This window comes from Lottia gigantea (genome assembly GCF_000327385.1).
Source record: "Lottia gigantea unplaced genomic scaffold LOTGIsca_122, whole genome shotgun sequence".
NCBI classification, from domain to species: Eukaryota; Metazoa; Mollusca; class Gastropoda; family Lottiidae; genus Lottia; species Lottia gigantea.
The window spans coordinates 44,853-66,686 of NW_008707266.1; the positions used below are offsets into that span (position 1 = coordinate 44,853).

Genomic DNA, 21,834 nt, shown 5'->3' on the forward strand with positions numbered 1-21,834 from the left:
TATTAGAAATATAAATCTATCACTTTCTATCTTCTACCAGATACTGCCGGCATCGCGTGCTCGTCATAATAGGTGCGCGCTGCTTCCATACTAAAGGTAATATAAAAATCGAAGATGTGTTAGTATGAGAGGGCTGAGGTTTAAACGATATGAATACACACGAAAGATATCAGCAATTACAGACGAGGACAAAACTTTCTGATAATGAACATGTAGTCTTGAGCTGTGGATATTCCGATGATTGCATCTTGGAATAAAAGTCCTAGACATCAACTAGGCTGTTTTCTACGGCTGGATATGGAGAACACATCAGATACGTTACCAAATTATGGTGATTCTTTACAAAACACTTCGTTTGTGGTGTCATGGGTACAGACCATACCTTTAGTGCTGGTCACTTGTGTTACTTTAGTGGCAAATGGTGCAATTTTAGTTATGTTTGTGACCACAAAATCATTCAGGAGATGTCGGAACATATACATAGCCAGTTTGGCCATGGCGGATTTTTTAATCGGATGTACGATGCCGTTGTCTATTATGGAAAGTGTTTACTATCCATGGTCGCCTATTGGTGTCGCCTGTCATATTTATCTCATTGCTAGACATTCATTATTATACGTTTCACTATTAAGTATTTTATTAATTAGTATCGACAGATGGTGGTCTATAAATTATCCATTTTCATACCGAGTTCGACAGAGTCGTCGACTTGCAATTAGTGCTGTAACATTTTCTTGGTTTTTAAGTTTTGTGCTCAACATTCCACCCATTGTGATAATGACGGACTTTCAACAACATAATTCCTCTAAAGTCTATAATAAAAGATGTAACTCGCCTCACGAAACACACTTTGTGTATTTACTCGTTACCTCAGTAGTGGAATACCTGTGTCCTTTGGTTGCTTTATGGATTTTGAATTGCAGTATATATTTCAGAATCAGTCGACGAAAAAGTATCAAAATTCGCCGATCTCTGAGTGTTACTGACACTTCGTTTTTCGGATTTAGGAAATCTTCCTCCGAATCCGAAGGAAATAATAACGGGTCTGACGAAGGTTCCGATTTATGTCCCCAATTACTGCCAATTGGTAGAAGACAATCTTTACTAAATTCCTCACAACGACGGCATTCTCTTGCTTACTGCATGAGTCCAAAACAACAGTTTATTCAGTATTCAAGACAAATGCATAGAAGAGTTTCATTTGATATTTCAATGACAGGAAATCAATTCCACAATGTCAGAAAACAGATCAGCCGAAAAAATTCAATGAGTAATATCACGGGAGTTAGTGGGACTAGAAAACAAAGTGACGATTTAGTTCGTGAGATGATGGTTAAACAGGACAAAAAGGCTGCCTGTTCCTTAGGAATGATGGTGATAGTGTTTACAGTGTGTTGGACACCTCATATGGTTGTACAAGTAATAAACTCTAAATGTGGCCAGTGCCTTCCAGAGATTATTACCAACGTTACATTCTGGATTTTAGTCATCAACTCGGCAATCAATCCATTCTTGTACGGCTTGTTAAACAAAGAGTATAGAAAAGTATTAGGACGATGGATGCATTGTTACTCGCGTAGAAGAACTTTCAGAATTAAAGAAGCTGTGATGTATTGGAATATTATGCCAATGAACGGAGCCGATAAGATGCGTGATAATGGAATAACATATATGAATGCCGTGAAGGAATGGTCTTCGTAGTTCCTCATGACTTTTAATGGCTGTTTTACCAAAGATTTATTACAGACATACATATCATGGATTCTCATAAAGCCCTTGTATATTGATACTTTCATACAATTTTGCAGAAATTGACTATATATATGAGTCTGTTGTGTTTATTGGATAAAGAGACTATGACACATACTTAAACATATTCTACAAGTCAGCTCTTTGCTACCTCTGTGATGATTATGAAGTGATAATTTCCCATTTTTCATAGACACATATGTGTTATAAGGTTATGAAGTTTATTTTTTGTTATATATGTTAAAAATGTGAAAATGTATGTGATCAATGTGTAAAATGTGATATATAAATATAAAATCTTGTGGAATATGTCTGGTAGCAATGATAGTGCTATATAAATCAACATGGTATCAAATACCCTCGATAAAAGTCTTTTTTAACACCCAGATATCAGAAAAAGGTGGAGCATTTCTCAGATTCCTTTCTATCAACTGGAGTAGCCATATCTTATTATATTATTTATTTCTCTAGCTATCTGATTTGAGTTTATATCAGAGAGCAGTTGATATGTAAGGCTATAGAATATCCCCCAGGTTATCATGAGTCGAAAGTACATAATACTGGTATATGGCATTCTTGGCATTCCATGTCCAGTCTGTGCAAAATAAAAGAGCTAATAGGTATTTATATTGTCTTAAAGGTGAGGGTTTACTCTTTTACTTAAGAGACTATCCATTAGTAGAAAAGTTTTACTTAAAGAAATGTTATTCCAGTCGCCGCCGATCGGATTGAGTTAATCGCTAGCCTTAACATTTGTGGATAAAATAAAGTAGTCACAGACATCAGCTTGAGATGTTCTTATCCTGGGAATTTAGTGGAATCTGACAGATTATTACACCATACGATTGGCACATATCTTAGATTGACTTAGCCATGATCATTTCAATCTTTTGATGTCTCTGAGAGCATTTCCTAAATCGATATAGTTACGAATTCATCAGCAGAATACAAAGAGTTCGTCGTATTAAACGCAAAGATAAATAGATATATTACTTCTGACTTTATTACCTACGTTTTGAAATACGTACAGGTAACGTTATCAAGTAAAAATGCAAAGAGTGGAGTTAAAATCAAACAAATACATAACTCCATGTTGACTCCCCGAGAGCGAAACTGCTTCCACAAGCACAGACGCATACTGATATAAGGTGTTCAAGTTTAAATATATATTATCTTGTCAAAGTCATGAATACATGTACAGTATTATATCATTTTGAATAAATGACTCGTTTGTTATGTCACATATCAGTTTCCTTTATACATGAAAATAAAATATATATACTGTGAAATCTGATTTCAGAGCAGCACAATTTGGATTAATTGGCAAAAAACATCAGCAAAATCTAAATCAGGGTTTAACAGTAAGTTGATATTATGGATGGAATTATTATTGCACTTGATCACTGTTTTAGAGAAAATAATACTGCCAACATCAAGTGAACTTGAAATGATTGGTCTACGAATTAGATGATGCACTTGAATGTCATGTTGCATCGTATTTTGTTGACAAAGTGTGTACTGAGTAACATCGATTTTATCAACAATTGATGTGAACACGATAACCCTGGATTGCATAATGTCAATATTTTGAACAAGAACAAAGAATTTGTAGGCATGTTAATATCTTTAACAGTAAACTGGTAAATGGATATTGATATGGCCTAGAGGCAGTGATGTGTAGAATTTTTGGCACTGTGCCGCTTAAATATTATTTCAATCTACTGATAATGAATATTTCTGTAATAAACACTGTAAAAATAAATATACACGTTATCTGACAAATTAATTCATTAAGGGGAGGACAAAAAGTTGAAACAAGTGTTAGAGAGTGTTAGAAGTCAATTAACAGTTGTCTACAAAGTTCATAAAGATCTTTCTTACATTAAAAACGACACAAACATTGTTCATCATTAATCTTAAACACGACATGGCGTTTTACACAAGCATTGTTCATCATTAATCTTAAACACGACATGGCGTTTTACACAAGCATTGTTCATCATTAATCTTAAACACGACATGGCGTTTTACACAAGCATTGTTCATCATTAATCTAAAAGATGAATGGAGTTTTACTTCCTCTTTTTGTACCTTATTGACAGAAGAGGGGCATATGACAATGCATTATCAGAAATGAAATGGAGTATTACGTCCTACTTGTATGCACCATGTAGGCTCATGCAGTGTACAATGAGGGACATTTTGGCAGGACAGCGGCATTAGTCTGCTCTTTTTTTAGATTTCTACCTGTCGAGTGATCTTTAACGTGTTTAATTGCCCCACCCCAAAGACTAAACGCTATATTTGAAACCGGGTTAAAAAAAAAGGTACTATCTCAGTCTTTGCCTGGATTGAACCGATGCAATATCAGAGTGATACCAAGTGTTCCAGACGAACTGTTCGCCTTCACGAACTCACAAATTAACGCGAGAGAAGGAGCGGAGGGGAAGACGTCATACAAGTCTTAGTTTCTATTACATTTAATCTTATGTTGTTTATTGCACAATAGTGGGGCAATATCCGGATATTCCGCCTTTGCAAGTCATGTAACACAGTTGTGATTAGAGATGATCACGCAATATCACTCTACAATTGTGGTTGTCAACTTAATACATATTATCATGTCTACCAGGAATATGGTTTGAGAAATATCAACTTTAACAAAGTCATAAAACATAGTACTTAAAACTCAATATTGTTATTGATAGCAATCAGTCACGATACTCGCCACTAACAATGTTAGTAGCATTACACAAATTTTAGAAGTGCAAGCAACATTAGCTATGACCTTTGTGACATCACCCCCGTACCATATGTTATTTTAAGTGCAATAACTTAGTCGTTTTCGAACTATGGGAACTTAAAGTGGTAGGGCGTGATGACATGCGCTTCCAAATTGTTTTCATTTCATTTCTGTCGAGGGCTCTGAATGCCCGTATTCGCCATCTTGCAATCCAATCAAATTGCTGAAATAACAAACTTTCGTGATACAACAAAGGTGGCTATTGCAGTCAAAATAGCTTGACATTGCGAAGATGCCCTTATAATGGCATGAGAATGAATACCACCCTATAAGTCATCCCGAAGATCTGGTAGGTAAATACTGAATGAAGCTGAGTTGAACCCAAACCAGTAAGTTGTAAACCTGTACAACTGCTGTGGATTGCAGCTGCTGTATAAACGTGAGTGAAACAATTCCCCTGGTGAATTATTTCTGGTTGATCTGATATTAACTACCAGCGTCTTACATCAATTATTAACAGCTTTTAGCATACCTGTGATACCTCAATATATAAAAGTTTATTAAAGGGATTGTAAAGAGTTTTCATGTGTACTGGTAATACTGAGGGTCAATTTGCACCATTCCAGTTTTGAGTCTGAAGAGTTCATTAGCTGCTATCAATATTTTGTCAATATGTTGTTATGAATTTCGGGTTTCGTTTTGCGGTTCGAATCGTTAGTACTTGGTTTATTATTCTGTGGTTCTTGTCCCCACAATAAAAGTAAGACTTCGCTATCGCAAAATATTTAAAGAAACCACAAACAACGACCACTGACGTTTGTCTTAAAAATTCAATGATGCAAATCGATGCTATCAGCGCTTCCAAGACACATAAAGGTTAGAAAACTTCTTTATTATCCCTTTAACCAATGGAAACCCTATTGAGAATATCGTTTATAACATCGAATCGTACAGGTAATGCGATTATTATAATACGTATAAAGTTTCATTTTAACTTTTAAATATTTAATAGATCCAGCTTAAAGATAGGGTTTTTGCTCTGTAATATCTAATCTAAATAAATACTTATATCCTTAGAGATATCTTGATATTGTCTACAAGATCAGGCTTCATATAATTTCGTATAAAATGAATTTAAACGAATTTAAATCTATGTCTGAATGCAGTACACATATTCCTACATAAAAACGTGCGCGCATATTTACAATTCTATGTCTCGACGATCATACAACAATGTCATGCAAAAGCCTGGTTTGAATCTACAGTGTAATGTCTACATTCAAATAAAACAACGTTATACAAAAGTTTGTTTTAATTTTACATGATCAAACGTCTGCTGTCAAGGGCGTTCCACAAACGTATTGACTTATATATTCATATATTTATTATACAGCAACGTTCTGCAAATGTTCAATATCAATTATGACCATATATTTTGTAACATACTGACTTGTTGAATGTTCACACGATCATAATATTTGTAATATGTTTTCTACGATTGTCTAATGTTCACATGATCATATATATGTTGAAGAATAAACAACGTTTTTCTACAAATTTTAATGTCTTATATTCATACAATAGTTTCATTGGACCGCGATGTACTTGACATTATATTTACACTATTTAAAATGTTTTCCTTAACTGATGCCTAATTTTTTTACATTAATATACATTTTTTAATTTCTACGATTGACCTTTCATGTGTGAATTACATTAATTTTTAATTTTAGATGAAAAATATCAATATATTATAACGACCTAATGGAGTCAATTATATCTCTATCAAAGTAACACTTTAGGTAGCGGAACTATTCTTAAGGTTACCGCAGTTTGAATACCTTGGGTCAATGTTAATGATCTGGTTGGCAACTGTTTTACGATGTCGGAAATTGAATAAGCGAGTGATAATTAAGATATCCCTTACATGGACCTTGAAAGAAATCATTGGTTTTGGAATACCAATGCCCCCGTAAGGCATCGCACACTGGAAAGGCGTTTTTACTGCGCTGCTGCTACGACGGAAAATTTGGTCAAAGAGTGTTATGGTCGCTGTAAGCGTGGTATTAGTGTGTAGGACATTCCAGACATCGTGTAATTGTCTCCATTGTTGCCACGCCATGGGATCGAGAATGTCGTCAAACAAGCCTTGTAACATCTCCTTGTGCGATACACATGTGACAAAAGCGTTGCAAAACGTTAGAACGCAATATGGTCGCATAGCCCGCGGTTTGAGGTCGAGTGTTTTTAAGCTTGCAATTTTGAAGGGACTTTTTCTCTAGATTTCCTCACGATTGACCCCTAGAGGGATTGGACTAAAACCATATACTACCGACTAAATTCATTCTCCAGGAGGGTTCTCACTTGGCACAGGCAGTCACAGAGTTGCAGCAAGTGTTCTGAAAGACCAACATCGACACCCGCGTTAAAACATATGCTTTTTCTATTCCAACTTTCACTAACTTTTAAGCGCTAGAGCTTGGAAGCTTAAGCCTTTATGAGATAAACATATTTTTTTTATTAATTCCTTCAAAGTGATAAGATAACAAATATTGGCATGAATACAGTTCATTATAACATGACCGCGAGGCCCTCTAATTAAATTGGCATATATTAAAGCCTGTGAAGATAGCTCCAGGCTTAATTCAATTAATTAAAGAATTTGGCATAGTTTGTGGTCTGGTATGTAGGTCTTTAGCCATGTTCCACTGATAATCTGAGAATAATAACTATGGCTCGCTCATCAAGCTAACAAGATTGATGGCATCTCCATATCTTTAATCAAGGAGAAATAACCATTTATTGCATGAATGGTATAACAGATTATGTGATCTAGATTTTCTTCCATGTTAATTTGGATGATTTACGGTTCGTTGTGTTAAAAGTCTACTTGAGTTATTTTGTATTGTATTTACAGATCTCTCAATTTACTAAGTTTTTAACAAATTTCCCAGAGAATTTCAAGTAGTTAAATTAGTTGGCAGGTAATGGAATAGATGATATTCAAATAGACACACACTTTTACACCCGCGTCTACCTTGTATCAACATAACTAAAAATATCAAGATACAACTAACTATATATTACAAGCATTCTGTAATAAATATTGTTAGTATATCAATATATTAACAGCTGTGTAGTAACAAATATTGAGTAACGAATATTCTTAATATATCAATATATAACAAGCTGTATATTACAAGCATTATGTAATTAATATTGTTAATATATCAACAAATAAGAAACAAACACTCAGTAATAAATATTGTTGATATATCAAAATATATTACCAGCTGTATCGCAATCATTCATGAATAGTGTTTATATATTAATATAATACCAGCTGTATTAAATACAATCAGTAATAAAAGGCGTCAATATATCCATTTATTGCTTGATGAATATTATAAACATTCAGTAATAAACATTGTCAACATATCAATATATCAACAGCTTTATATTACAGATATCCAGTATTAAATTTTTTAATCTATCAATACATAACAAACAAACATTCAAAAACGAATATTATTCACATAGCAATGTTTAATCAGCTATATATTAAAAGCATTCTGTAATAAATATTTTTAATATCAATGTATAACCAGCTGCGTATAACAAACATTCAGTAATAAACAGTGTTATTATATTTATAACCAGATGTGTTTCACAAACATCTATAATAAATATTGTTGACGTGACATCTAATTTTTAATAATGAAAAGTATTAAATATAGCTCTATCAAAGCTAAAAACAAAGGTAAGGCCACCAAATCTCTTTAATTACAAACAAAAGGCTATTTGACAAATATAAACATGTTAATATCCAAGTCTCGCTGGAAACATCCTTCACAGTAATTAATGTCGTTCAGATCAGAATTAAGAAAAGCAGTAATTTGATTACCGGTCACCTTGTAGGTCTTCGAAGACCGCGACTGTTTCCTCGACAATGTCCATAATGACACTTATTCTCATCAAATCTTAGACACTTTTCATTAGAAGCTTTTAGTATACTTATAATAGAAGAATCTTCACTTCTATGGAAGTCGACATGTCAGACTAGAAACGACACTTTCAGCTTATGATATATCACACTTCCAATATAGCATATGGTATATCATATTTGTACATGATATATCGACTGGAATGACACATTTTACGTAAATAATTCATGCCATGAAAAAAAAAACATATTTTTTGCTTTCAAAGCAACTTGTTCAATCTGTTAAATGATATACGAAACACTGGCATTTACTGTTTGATTTGTTTTCAAGTATCTAAGCTGGTAAAACAATCTTAAAACAGTAACTTGATTCGACTAATCTCTTTTACACTTTGCAGATTATGCAGCTTTCGAATTCTAAGAGTAAGTTTAAAATAGCGTTATTCAATCGAATAGAAATTTCTTTCTATACAGTTTTCTCTCCATGTTGAATGTCAGACGGAATGAATCTAAAACAGATTATATCTCTGGAGGTTTTGTACTGAAAATTGGTACACAGGAAATGATTCTTTATATCATACATACGATAAATTTGTTTAACATGATAAAATTAATGGTGTACGACACCAAAGAATTCTGCTTTATGTTTAGCAACATTCCCCGAGCTCCAGGTTCCGACGACCTAATGGCTAGAGCTTGTTTTTATTAGATAAAATATTCCAAAATAAGAGAATCAGTCAGTTACCATTCACAAACAATGAATGTTTTCACCAACACTGAGCCGTAACTAGATCAAAGCAAATGAGGCAAATAACTCGAATTTGACAAAAAGGTATTTTATAGCGCTTATTTGATATCTACGATAAAGGTGGATACCGTTTTAGGTCTACAGAAATTTAAGACATTATCTCAAAAAGGAAGCTAGTTACTGCCCTTCGGAAGCTCAAATACGACATTTTTTTGGAATTTTTGAATTTCGAATTTGAAATTTTTGACTTTACAAAAAAATTCTAGACTTTGTGAAAATACTTTTGATTTTATAAAAATACTCCTAATAGAAATTTAAAAATACAAAAACATCCTCGTATTGGATCTTCCGTACGGTCCATCAATTAAATCAATAACACAAAGACCGTAACGCAATCGAACTTATAATGATATAAAAGAAAAAAAAGTTTAATCGTCGTTTTAAAGGGGGGCATTTACCTCCATTACGCTACTGTCGATTTATCAAAAATTTTGGCCAAGATTCGAAATCGGAGTTATCAGTCTTGTTTTCATACACCAATTTTCATCAAAATCGGATAACATGAAATGTGTATGTTGTAAGACCGATGGACAAGTGTGATGATTTTTATTCTGTTCGTGCAATACTTATTCTGCAATGGTGATTAAAAAGCATGTTAGTTCGGTAATGTAGAGCCATCGCGTTTTTAAGTACATCTTGACATCCTGTGATGTAAATGTAATTGATACTTCTTTGAAGTACGGAATTGGGCTTTGTCATGACCGATTTACGTTCCAATGCTTGATCGAATTTGTATAGTTAATAGTTAGATAGTTAATTGCATCGCATGTTGTACTTGTTTTACATGCACGTGTTAACTTCCTCCATGATTTTGATATAATTATTATGCCATTATCTCATTGAGATGCCGATCGGATTGATTAAGCACCTAGCAACTTGAACATGGAGTATTCCCCATGTTGTACTAGTTTTACGTTTGTATGTGCTATGTTCGATTGCGAATCGATTTACAGAGTTCTGCTTTCAGGGCACGTTTCAGACAATGCTGACATTGATGAAGCAAGTCGGTCGTGCACTAGTTATGATGTTCTAACGACTGAATAGTCTGTCTCCAATTCACATTCCAATGCTTGATTAGATAGTTTAAGCAACTTGCTCATGTGGGAGTAATGTGCTGTACTAGTTTTTAAATTTTTAACTGTCTGCCTCCAATTTACATTCCACTGCTTGATCACCTAGGCAAAGTAACTATAGATCATAGAGAAATTGTTGCTTTCGTCAATGATATTGGTTCAGTGACATAGGACGATAGTCATTTGATAACAGACATTTTTACAGCAATGGTAGATTTTGGTCTGCATTGCGAGAATATGAGGGATACTACAAAACCTGAAAGCAACTGGATGAGTTTGGGACAATCATATTCTTCACTGTAAAGTCGCGGTTGTAACCGTACTCATGTTTCAGATTAGACCTAGTTGTAGCTAAGCTGTTGGAGTTTACGACTATCTAGCTGTCATTATGTAGTTAGTTAGTATTATGGGCTTTGGCTGCTTCTTGCATTTTGGCTGATTTGTTTGGTCAGGCATGAATTGATCGGTTGTATTTCATTATTTGGATCAAATAATGACGGGTGTCGCGCGCACAGCAAATCATGCTAACCCTTTTCGAAACGCCCAATGGCACTTCTCTTTGGAGTTTTTCTCCCGATTTCGAAATTCTTTGGAAGAGATTTTTGATTGACGGAATTTGATATGCTTTTAAGAATTTTTATTGGATGAGAACCTTTGTCTACCGAATTTCACCCGTTTAAGTTTTAATGCTTGAAAAATTGTAAAGCACCTTGATCATGAACAACTTTACATATTATATTTGCTTTGAAGTTCTAGACGCGAATGAATCTTAAAAGAATTTTGATGTATGACCTAATGAAGCAAGTAGGTCATGGTTACTGTTGTACTAATTTTGAACATGTAAAGATGATCCGTTCATTTCAATGCTTGATCGGATTGCTTAGGTAACTGGGGCATGAAATACTTTTAATGTTGTACTAGATTTGTAGTTGGATATGCGCCTGTGGGTTTCTATGATCTATCTAGACGTTCAAAGGCAGTAATAATTAGCACTTTTCTGTTAGAACAAGAACAATGTCTGATGAATGAATATATTCGTCTTGACAAAATCATTCACATTTTTACACCATTGTACACATTAGTATTCTGTATGACCTCCCTCTGAGTGTTATTCATACATTACTATAGGCACTAGGGTATATTTTACTAAATGTCACGAATATCAATGAAGCTTGCATGTGTTAAGTTCATCATTAACGTATGTAGATGTCGAGAATCGTGGTTATCACAAAATGATTCACGGCATTACGCTAGTGGCATATTCAGAAGGTAGTAGATAGTTCCAATTAGTTTTTAATGGTATGACATTACAATGTGGTCTTTTTCAGATAAGATCTGAAACCCACAAACGGTAATTTATGCGCTCAGACAGGGTCCAATTTAAGTGGTATCGTATCTGCATATCAAATCAAATTGTAAATTTGTCATAATTTTGCCAAATCTAGTAATATTAGGCAACGTTCAAGGTCTCTATAAACCTCGACGAACAATGGACAGTTTTGTATAGAAAAAGCTTGTACCATATCTAAAAGTATTATTATTTTATTATATTTTTCTAGACGTCATTTGTGACATCGATTTGCAGTCTACAACTGGAACACTTTGAATTGCTACAGAATTTTTATGAAATGGGAATCAAATTATTTAATTTAAATAGTAACGTTTTTCATACGTTTTACTTCAAGGGAAGTAATTCAATGTACTTGTATTTGACCACTGAGGCTAGTTATGAAAAATTTCAAAACCCATACTTAGGTATGTCAGTATTAAATAAGTCCGTCAGAGGGTTGTAAATCGGCGACACATAAGAAACCTTCGGAGTACTGTAATTCGAAGCGAAGCACGGAGGTACAATGAGTACCTCTCAATATTCTCTGACAAGAATCATTCTTCTCAACTTCTACCTCCGCTCTTTCTACCTACCGACTCTCTCTCTTTACGTGCCCTCTGACACGAATCATTGCCTCTCTGAATCATCCTCCATACTTTCTACGTACCGAAATTCGCCCACATTCTTATACTCTCACAAACTGTCGTCCTCCACCGTTTAAAATTATCATGTAGTGTTCGGTAGGCTGTTCCCCTTATACTTCCTCTCATCTTCTTGTCCTCAAAGAAGGCCCTTGTTTTTACCCATACTCTCCTCATCTCTACGCAATAATGTTCCAGCTTGACTTCTTTCTTCGACCTCTTATAATCCTGAATAGGAATTTTCCTAGAGATGGCCTAGTTCTAGGTGCTGCAAATTTTGGGGTTCTAGTATATCTAAGAACATACACAATTAGTTAAGAAAAATACTATACGTAACGAAATTGAAAAATATTATCGTAAAAATCTGCTCTACCTGTTTGTTGAAATAACTTTTGAATTAATGCGAGATTCGGTATTTATTTGTAACAGTTCTGACATTTCTTTTTCTGCTATTTTCTTTATTACCTGTATTTACACAATGTAAGTAATGACGGATGGTTTGCGTCGCCGTGGAATCCTCGGTATGCTATATTAGTTCTGGTTTGAAATGGTATTGTTTATTTTTCTGTAATTGATTCCACAAGAATTTCTAGATTGGTTGTTGGTTACACTATGTATTATCTATTGTCGAAATTTCTGAATTTTCCATTTGGTACTTCTTCAAACGTTGAAAAATACTTACATGTTTTATAAATTATCTTATTTCATTACAAAAATCAAATAATTAAAGTTCATTGAACAAGAATTGGAGCTTATTTAGAAAGTAACAGAAATATTGTTCGTAACGATCATAAATTGCGTCCTCAAAAACATCGTCAAGCTGGGAATTAACCAGAATTATAAAAGAAAAGGGACTAACTTCCTTTCAGATGACCATCAGCTCACGCGAATTAGTATATTATATTAGCACACAATATCATTTATTAGCGATTTGACCAATTACAGCGGATCAGAGTTATACAACTTCCTAACGTGGTTTTTATATTATATTGTGTAGTATTGTATATAACACATATATAATAAAATAGTATCATAATTTGATATTTGTAATTTATTAATTGCAAACATTTAGCACCAATAAAAACACATTTATAGGTTTGGAGAACGCTGGAATACAATGCTAATATTTGTTGCAAAAATGATTTTGGTGTGCTTCTTAAAGGGATTGTATAGAAGTTTTCATAATTTTGAATGTATATCGGGGACACTGATAGCACCAATTAACACCATTCCAATTTTCAGTCAGACGCCTGTGCTTCATGCAATTCAACTAAAACAAAGTGTTTTATCGCAAAATATGTTTATCACACAGGGCCCATCGGCCCCCCGTGTGTGTACAAGGGTGTCGCCTCATAGTTAATAACTGATAAATGGAATCCAGGATATAAAGAAGCCCTACATTTGTTTCCATAGGTTTCCACTGAAATATGAAGAAAAATAAGTAACCCATTATTGTCAAATCACAGAAGAAATCACAAATGTTTTGCATTTAACTCCTTTTTGTATTAAACAATAATTTATCGTAAATTGGCTTTCTGTAACGTTTTATGAAAACAGTTAAAGCACTCGCTATATTTCCCTCAGGCCTTAGTTCATGATTTGAAATTACTACTTTCAATCATGTCGTGGAATCAATTTTACCAAGTGAATATTCTTAAGACGTTAGAGTGTATTGAAAAATCTTTCTTCCGCATTCGTCTATACATGACATTAAGTTCTAGAGAATATCCATTCCTCGGTGAAGGATGTATAGTTTGTTTCAAATATATTTCCAGTAGAATATAATGAATGAGTTTTATGAGGTTACTTCAATTTATTCCATCTTCGTGTACCAGTAGAATTAGTATACCGTATCATTTTCAAAAAATTTTGCTTACACATTTATGTCGGGGTATTAACAATTTGGGCTTTGGTGACTCGATATTCGAATTTCGTAATACGCATAATATCGAAAATACTTTTTAGAACTCGAAACCATTCGATGTACACATTTTAGTGCCCCATTATCGAAATGCCTGCTTATTAATTCTTCTGTTACGTAGATAATATATAGAACAAAATAAACGATGCAATAATAGGTTCATGTCTTACACGAATAATTTTGTGTTAACACCTTGTCATTAGTAAATTGCATGACATAGTAAATTGCATGAAATAGTGTACTGAAGATTACTCAAAAACTTGAAGTAAACCAGTACAGAAAAGCCTACAAGTTCTTGAGTGCTGCGTTCAAAACAGTTGCTTAAATTGGTTAGGGTCAATACTTTTCTACTAAATATGCTACACAGCAGAAGTTCAGTTAGTTCCTCACCCAAGTGCTAATTAGTCCACATTGGTATATTCAAGGAATTGAAAGGCTGTCTTCATAACTTTGCCAGCCAGTGGCATTTGTATGAATTAAAAGGTAGAGGGACTTAATAGGGGTCACATAATTAGATAATCATCGTACCGCTTCTAAAAGAACATGGTTCCAATTACAAACCGGACGTCTGTAATTCCACAGAAAGATATAATTTGATAATAGTATGATGTCACGATCGCGAATGCCATTCAGGTCAAATGATATAAGAAATATTGACGCTATGATCAGGTTTTTCTGAAATTTACAGATGCAGATTTGGTTTTCGAGTGAATACAATGCTTCATCTTCGCACTGTGTTTCGTGCAAACCACTTTGCCCTGATTTCGTTCAAGTGCAATATCATATGAATTCACTAAACATCCTATCTGGCAATAACCATAAGTAGAAAATGAGATTAGAAGTGCATTGTAATTACATTTATATAATGCGTCTTCTGATGTCTTGATCTTCAACTTATCGTCACTTTCATCGATAAATATAAAACCATTTATTATAATTGTTGAAAAAATAAGAAATGATAACGTTAGTGTATATGTGTGTTAGCAAAGTTTTTTCAAAATGTTAAACTAGAAAAATGTGAACCAAGTTCTTGTTTTATTGCAGAAATTGTTTATATTTTCTTCTACTCCATTTCACTTATCTGTAGATACACGATACAGTAAATGTCAGCCTAGTTGAAATATTTACAATTTTCATCTCTATTTTGGTTTGATACGAGTCTTACAACAAACAAGAGTTCTTTCGAAATATCAAGTCTCTTTACAGCCTACTCACCCAATGTTTGTCAACATCCTTAAATCTAGGGCAAGAGTGAATATTGCTATATGTAGTTAATATGATGTCTATAAAACATACCAAAAAGGTGAAGTCTATAAAACATACAAAAAAGGTGATGTCCATAAAACATACCAAAAAGAAGGTGATGTCTATAAAACATACCAAATAGGTGATGTCTATAAACATACCAAAAAGGTGATGTCAATAAACATACCAAAAAGGTGATGTCTATAAAACATATCCAAAAGGTGATGTCTATAAACATACCAAAAAGGTGATGTCTATAAACATACCAAAAAGGTGATGTCTATAAAACATATCAAAAAGGTGATGTCTACAAAACATACCAAAAAGGTGATGTCTATAAAACATACCAAAAGGTAATGTCTACAAAAATACCAAAAATGTGACGTCTACAAAACATACCTTAAAGATGCTGTCTATAAAACATACAAAAAAGGTGATGTCTTTAAAACATATCAAAAAGGTGATGTCTATAAAACATACCAAAAAGGTGATGTTTTTTAAACATATCAAAAAGGTGATGTCTATAAAACATACCAAAAAGGCGATGTTTTTTAAACATATCAAAAAGGTGATGTCTATAAAACATACAAATATGGTGATGTCTATAAAACGTACCAAAAAGGTGATGTCTACAAAACATACCTTAAAGATGCTGTCTATCAAACATACAAAATGTTGGTGTCTATCAATCATACCAAATGGAACCGCTAAATTAAAGGGAAGTAAAAGGGAATACATTCATTATCATAAAGGAACTGTCCAAATTCTATCGATTTAAGCAAACTTGGACATAGGTTTTGATCTTACATAAAATAATATACTGGACCGTGGCAGGATAGAATTCTCGCTGAAAGATTTATACCTCTTCTATTCAATTCCTTATTTTTATGAATAGGACAGAATGTTATTGGCCTTGTTTTGAGATCTCTTAAACATTGTACAGTAGCATCCCAAATGAAGAACATCATCAAAGCCAAGAAAGTAATATTGTTTGTTTGGTATCTTTACAGAGAAGCTGTAGATATGTCCTCTGTATATAAAGCGCCATAAAACCTGTAAACCAAGACCTGTGAATCCCTAGATAAATTGTCATATAAATAAACAAAGGTAAAAATATATGTAAAGAAAGTGTCTGGAAGCATGCGTAATTGTACAGACATAGCCGATAAATATATTATACAGAAATAACAAGAATTGCCTTAATGTACATGTTACTTATTTTTAACTAATGGTCATACTGCCAGAGGACTTCCCCTGAGACTTGTTACAATTTTGATATTGCATGCTCACACAGTACGAAGGTGAAGGTTAATACTTGCTTAAAGCAACTGGAAACCATATTATCCTATAGAAATATAGAGTACAGTTGCACAGCATACTTTTTTGATCCTGGCTTGGCTATAGAACTGGTCACGCCATGCAGTCTGCAACCGTGCCAGTTAGGACCTAGTTAGAATACAGATTGTTGCGTAATCAGATGATCCTGGTAGTTCGGAACTAAAAAAACCGACGAAAAACAAATCCTTCGTAAGATATAAGCAAGTGTCAGAAATATTATCCAGTAGCTATTAAGCCATTGGGGTATATTCACGTCGCAATATTACCATCAAGTGATAAATCAGTAGTAAACATCAAAATAAATTTGATTCATTACGGAGGTAGATTCAGCTTAACATAATCTATGGAGACTTATTCTTTCCAGCTTTATATTTTTCTTTAATTTTCATCGTTTAAGACCATGGGACTTGTTGTCAAAAACATCACACATATTTAAATAATTGCTTGAGATCTGATTGGCTGATGTAGGAACTTATATAAGATCCAACCAATGGAGAATTCTTGTTATTGAATTCCATAATAACGCAAAATGCGTTGTTTCTGACAAATTCTCAGAAGTTCTCTCTTGTGAATGTCTGACCTATTACAGGAATTTTAAAACTTTGGTTCCTCATTACATCAGAAAAATATTCCCGGAACATCGTGGTGTTAAAATTCCAATATTCAATATCATTCCGACTCATGCCAAAATCATTGTTATGTTATTTTTTATAAATGAATAATAGTCACGAAACCGTCTTTGCTTTGAACTCCCATTTGACAAATCGAATATTTTGTCCTTATAGATTAGACGCGATGGAACCAACATTGTTAGCATTCTATTAGGAAATCTGAAATAAAAGGAAATGGAAAAGAGTGTTTTAAGTCATACTCTTTTGCACCTAATAGGCTATGGTTCATGAAGAGAGAGACTTTGCCATGGAAGCGACATATCACGGAATTAAACGAAATAGTTATCTAATGATAATTAGATTTCATTTCACCCTTCTTGATTAACTTTTACCGAGGTGTCTTGAAGGAGCACCTCCGTCTGTTTGCCCTAACCAAACGACAAGAGGCATTTTACATACTAACCCTCTGACCTGCATCAATGGGTCGGGATTGCTATCTGAATAAGTTTGAGATTGAAGAACTTTGTATAGTATAGTATAGTATTCTAAGCAGAGGTAGGTCCTATCGACTATCTTTCCAGATACGGTAAAATAAATCCTTACACTCAAAAATTCATCTTCTTTCCGAATCTTAGCACATTGCCCTGTCTTGGTCTGTTCTTTATTTTAGAATAAAAAGCTTGATGACGCTCGGGTGATACACATTGTGCAAGAACACCGGTAATAAATTGGCAGCTCTTATTATTTATGGATGTACATAGCCTTTATAATTACCTGATCTACCTCTAGGTAATAAATTACATCAGAGTAACAGTGAATTTAACCCATATCAAAATATAGCATAACTTTATTTAGCTCGCGATCTTATATTAAGAATCTTTGACGTAATGAGTAGAAAAACAATTCTACCCTGAAGGTGTCTGATATCAACCTTGGTGAACTTTTATTACCCCAAACGTAAATATGGTCCCAGGGGTAAAAGAGTTAGTCTGATTTTTAAAATAGATCTAAAGATGGTGTAATTTGCTTGGTTAAGTCGAACAAATGGTGGTCGTTGGTCCTTACGGCGTGTAAAAGTTTGAACTTGAATAAGTCATATTTCCTAAATATTCCGTTCTTGCTAATCTTGGAAAGATCAATGCCACGAGATATGATCAGAAATTCCTCGTGAACGTAAGTTGTCTTCCTTGCCTTTTCGCGTTTTCTTGCGTTTGGTGGTGGATATCATATGAGCGTCACATATTAGATTTTCAATTAGAAGCTATCATAGGTGCGAGTATTGGCGAATACTCAAAATCATGCCTTTAGAGGAAAGTAACATGGATAACAAAGGGCAGGGGCAAATACATATCTTTAAAGTTTAAATTGATAGCAATTTGATTGTTGGTGGACTGAAAAATGCTGTCTTGTATTGAGTATAGGCTTCTGTATTTTGTCAGTTTTAACATTGCTTTCATTCAATCAAATTTTAGTTGTCATTGCCATTGAATCCACTGTTAAATTCTGGACGTCCTCTCAAATTGTACTTTAAGAGATACTTCCTTCTTTCACGAGACCAACATCAATTATGGCCTGCCCTGTATCTCATTATGTCAGTTCTACAGAATCCTTCTTTGTTCTTCCAGACTCGTATTATCATGAATCATCCCCTGTCATGTATAGTTGTATAGTTAATAGTTGAATAGTTCAAGGACCAATGTGTCCTTCTTATTCCGCTGATCTTTGATCCAGTGAATAGTCGAATGGTGTATGTGTTCCCCACTAGATAACAATTAACCAATTGACAACTTTACGTATCCATTCATCATACCATCCTTATGACGAACACTTGACGGAAGATTCCTTGGATTGAAACTAGTCAAGTCATAAAAACGGAACTGTAGTATTCTTGTTAGATTTCAAACTTACCACAAAACAAAAAAGTTTAATCTAAATCTATTTTTAATTTACTTATTGAAAATTAGAATTGTGTCACCATGAACCAAGTATGCGAAACCACATCCCTAAGGAGGCTTTCACACTCAGTAAAAATAGATAAAAAATTCAAAATTTTAAAAATGTACTTAAGTTAGTATCGTTACTGTAGTGGGCAGCATAGTACCGATGCCTTAATCCTCCGACAGTCCAACAGATCATAAACAAGCATTAAATTGACTTACAGAGGAGTCTCAGAATGCAGTAGAGCAGATGTTAAAAGAAATTCCAGGGGGTGGGGGCGGGGGGACCCAAAGCACTTTAGTCCACGGGCCCCACTTGCTAAAAATAAAGTTATTATTATTATTAACCATTGACAACCAAATTTACGTATCCATTCATCAGACCGTCATATTGACAAACACATGATGGAAGATGCCATTGAGTGAAACTAGTCACGTACTAGACTCTATATCGTAATAAAATGTGAAGATAAACCAAATAATGCAGGAAGTGGAATATTTCTTAATCTGCAATATAAAAACCATTTCCATGTCTAGGATATGTGTTGTTGTAGCAGTAGATTAGTCATAAGTAATGTCAGTGTCCTTTCGGGTGTCCTCGGTAAGTATCATATAGCATCGGATAAATGCTTATAACTGGTTATCTCTAGGATAAGTGGTATGTCTCCCAGTAAAAATGGTATTCCAAACCAAAGAAAGAAACAAACAAACAGATATATTTTACGTAGGTTCATAATTAAGGATCCTTTCTGGCCACACTTCTTGGCATTGATCTTTCCCGGATTATCCATTACCAAAAATATGAAGCTGTATTTCTCACCCATGGTCATTTGGGGTTTGTCGTAAGGAACCAGAGTTTCCCAATATAGAAGTGGAACTGAATCTACTGTTGCCGCTTCCTACCACCCACGTATTTGGTGAAGTGTGTCTTTGTATAATCTGCAGAGACATTCAGAAAAATCTTGACTAGTTTCGAATGAACAACATGGTGTTATTGTGCTAATGAAAGTAGCTAAAAACAAGAATTACAAATGGAGGGTGATATTCTCTCAAGAACTGAAAGAAGAAATACTGCTGAGAAATTTTGAAAAAAAGGCTGACTGATGACCATTTTTTATCGAGCCCGTCTATTTCTAGCTTATCGCCTATTTTAAGCGCATCCGTCTATTGATGTCCCGCGGGCATTTCCTTCTTTATCCACGGTGTCGGATATATAACTGTTTATCAGTTCCACGAAAAGCAACAGTAATATGTTCAGAATCGACTTAACAATTTTCCGGGGTGTGCTATTAAGACGAACAATTTTAGAGGCAACATATTAAGAAACAAATAGGGTCTGAAGAAAATATCTAGATAGCAGCACAATATTATGAAGTAATTCATTAGACAAGTGGAATCTGATTTTTTTACTCCAACAACCTTGTACGTTTACCTAACTAAAAATAAGCACTGCCCTGTAACCGGAGTTGTTTTGTACAAATATCACATAAAATGTCACGAATATAGCAAATGATGCCAATGCCTGCTTGTTAAAAAATATATTTAAATTGGATATAAACTTTGATATTCATAATCGTGTCGTATCATATTTTCTATTAACACCGTAATAGCATCATTATTAATAATAACCATATCATTACCTATATTATATAAATATATTAAAAAGAGGGGCGGGGGATTTACAAACAGTATTTTTCTGTTAATTATGTTGCAGATAGAACAGTGTTATGTTTCTGAATAAGAACAGTGTTATATTTCTGATATAGAACAGTGTTATATTGCTGATAATGAAAGAGTTATGTTGCTGATATAGAACAGTGTTAACAGTGTTATGTTGGTTATATAGAACAGTGTTTTTTTGCTGATATAGAACAGTGTTATGTTGATGATGTAGAATAGTGTTAACAGTGTTATGTTGCTGATATAGAATAGTTTTATGTTGCTGATAGAGAACAGTTTTATGTTGCTGATAGAGAACAGTTTTATGTTGCTGATAGAGAACAGTTTTATTTTGCTGATATAGAACAGTGTTATGTTGCTGATATAGAACAGTTTTATGTTGCTGATATAGAACAGTGTTATGTTTCTGATAGAAAACAGTTTTTTGTTGCTGATAAAGAACAGTTTTATGTTGCTGATATAGAACAGTGTTATGTTGCTGATATAGAACAGTGTTATGTTGCTGATAGAGAACAGTGTTATGTTGCTGATAGAGAACAGTTTTATGTTGCTGATATAGAACAGTGCCATGTTGCTCTGTTATGTTGCTGATAGAGAACAGTTTTATGTTGCTGATAGAGAACAGTTTTATGTTGCTGATAGAGAACAGTGGCATGTTGCTGATATAGAACAGTGGCATGTTGCTCTGTTATGTTGATGATGTAGAATAGTGTTAACAGTGTTATGTTGCTGATATAGAATAGTTTTATGTTGCTGATAGAGAACAGTTTTATGTTGCTGATAGAGAACAGTTTTATGTTGCTGATAAAGAACCA

The 21,834-nt window shown here is 33.9% G+C and overlaps 2 protein-coding genes across 2 annotated transcripts; both read left to right on the forward strand.

Annotated features, from left to right (window-relative positions):
- Positions 1-237: 237 nt before the first annotated feature.
- On the forward strand, positions 238-1,701 carry LOTGIDRAFT_138181 (hypothetical protein; the record flags this gene model as incomplete). Its single annotated transcript, XM_009048460.1, has 2 exons — positions 238-940; positions 1,220-1,701. The coding sequence occupies 2 exons, from the start codon at positions 238-240 to the stop codon at positions 1,699-1,701; spliced, it is 1,185 nt and encodes a 394-aa protein (XP_009046708.1).
- A 19,379-nt stretch (positions 1,702-21,080) lies between these two features.
- Positions 21,081-21,610, forward strand: LOTGIDRAFT_138130 (hypothetical protein; the record flags this gene model as incomplete). Its single annotated transcript, XM_009048461.1, has 3 exons — positions 21,081-21,134; positions 21,167-21,220; positions 21,296-21,610. Coding segments are annotated over 3 exons (423 nt in total), but the record flags the coding sequence as incomplete, so codon positions are not given.
- Between the last annotated feature and the right edge of the window lie 224 nt (positions 21,611-21,834).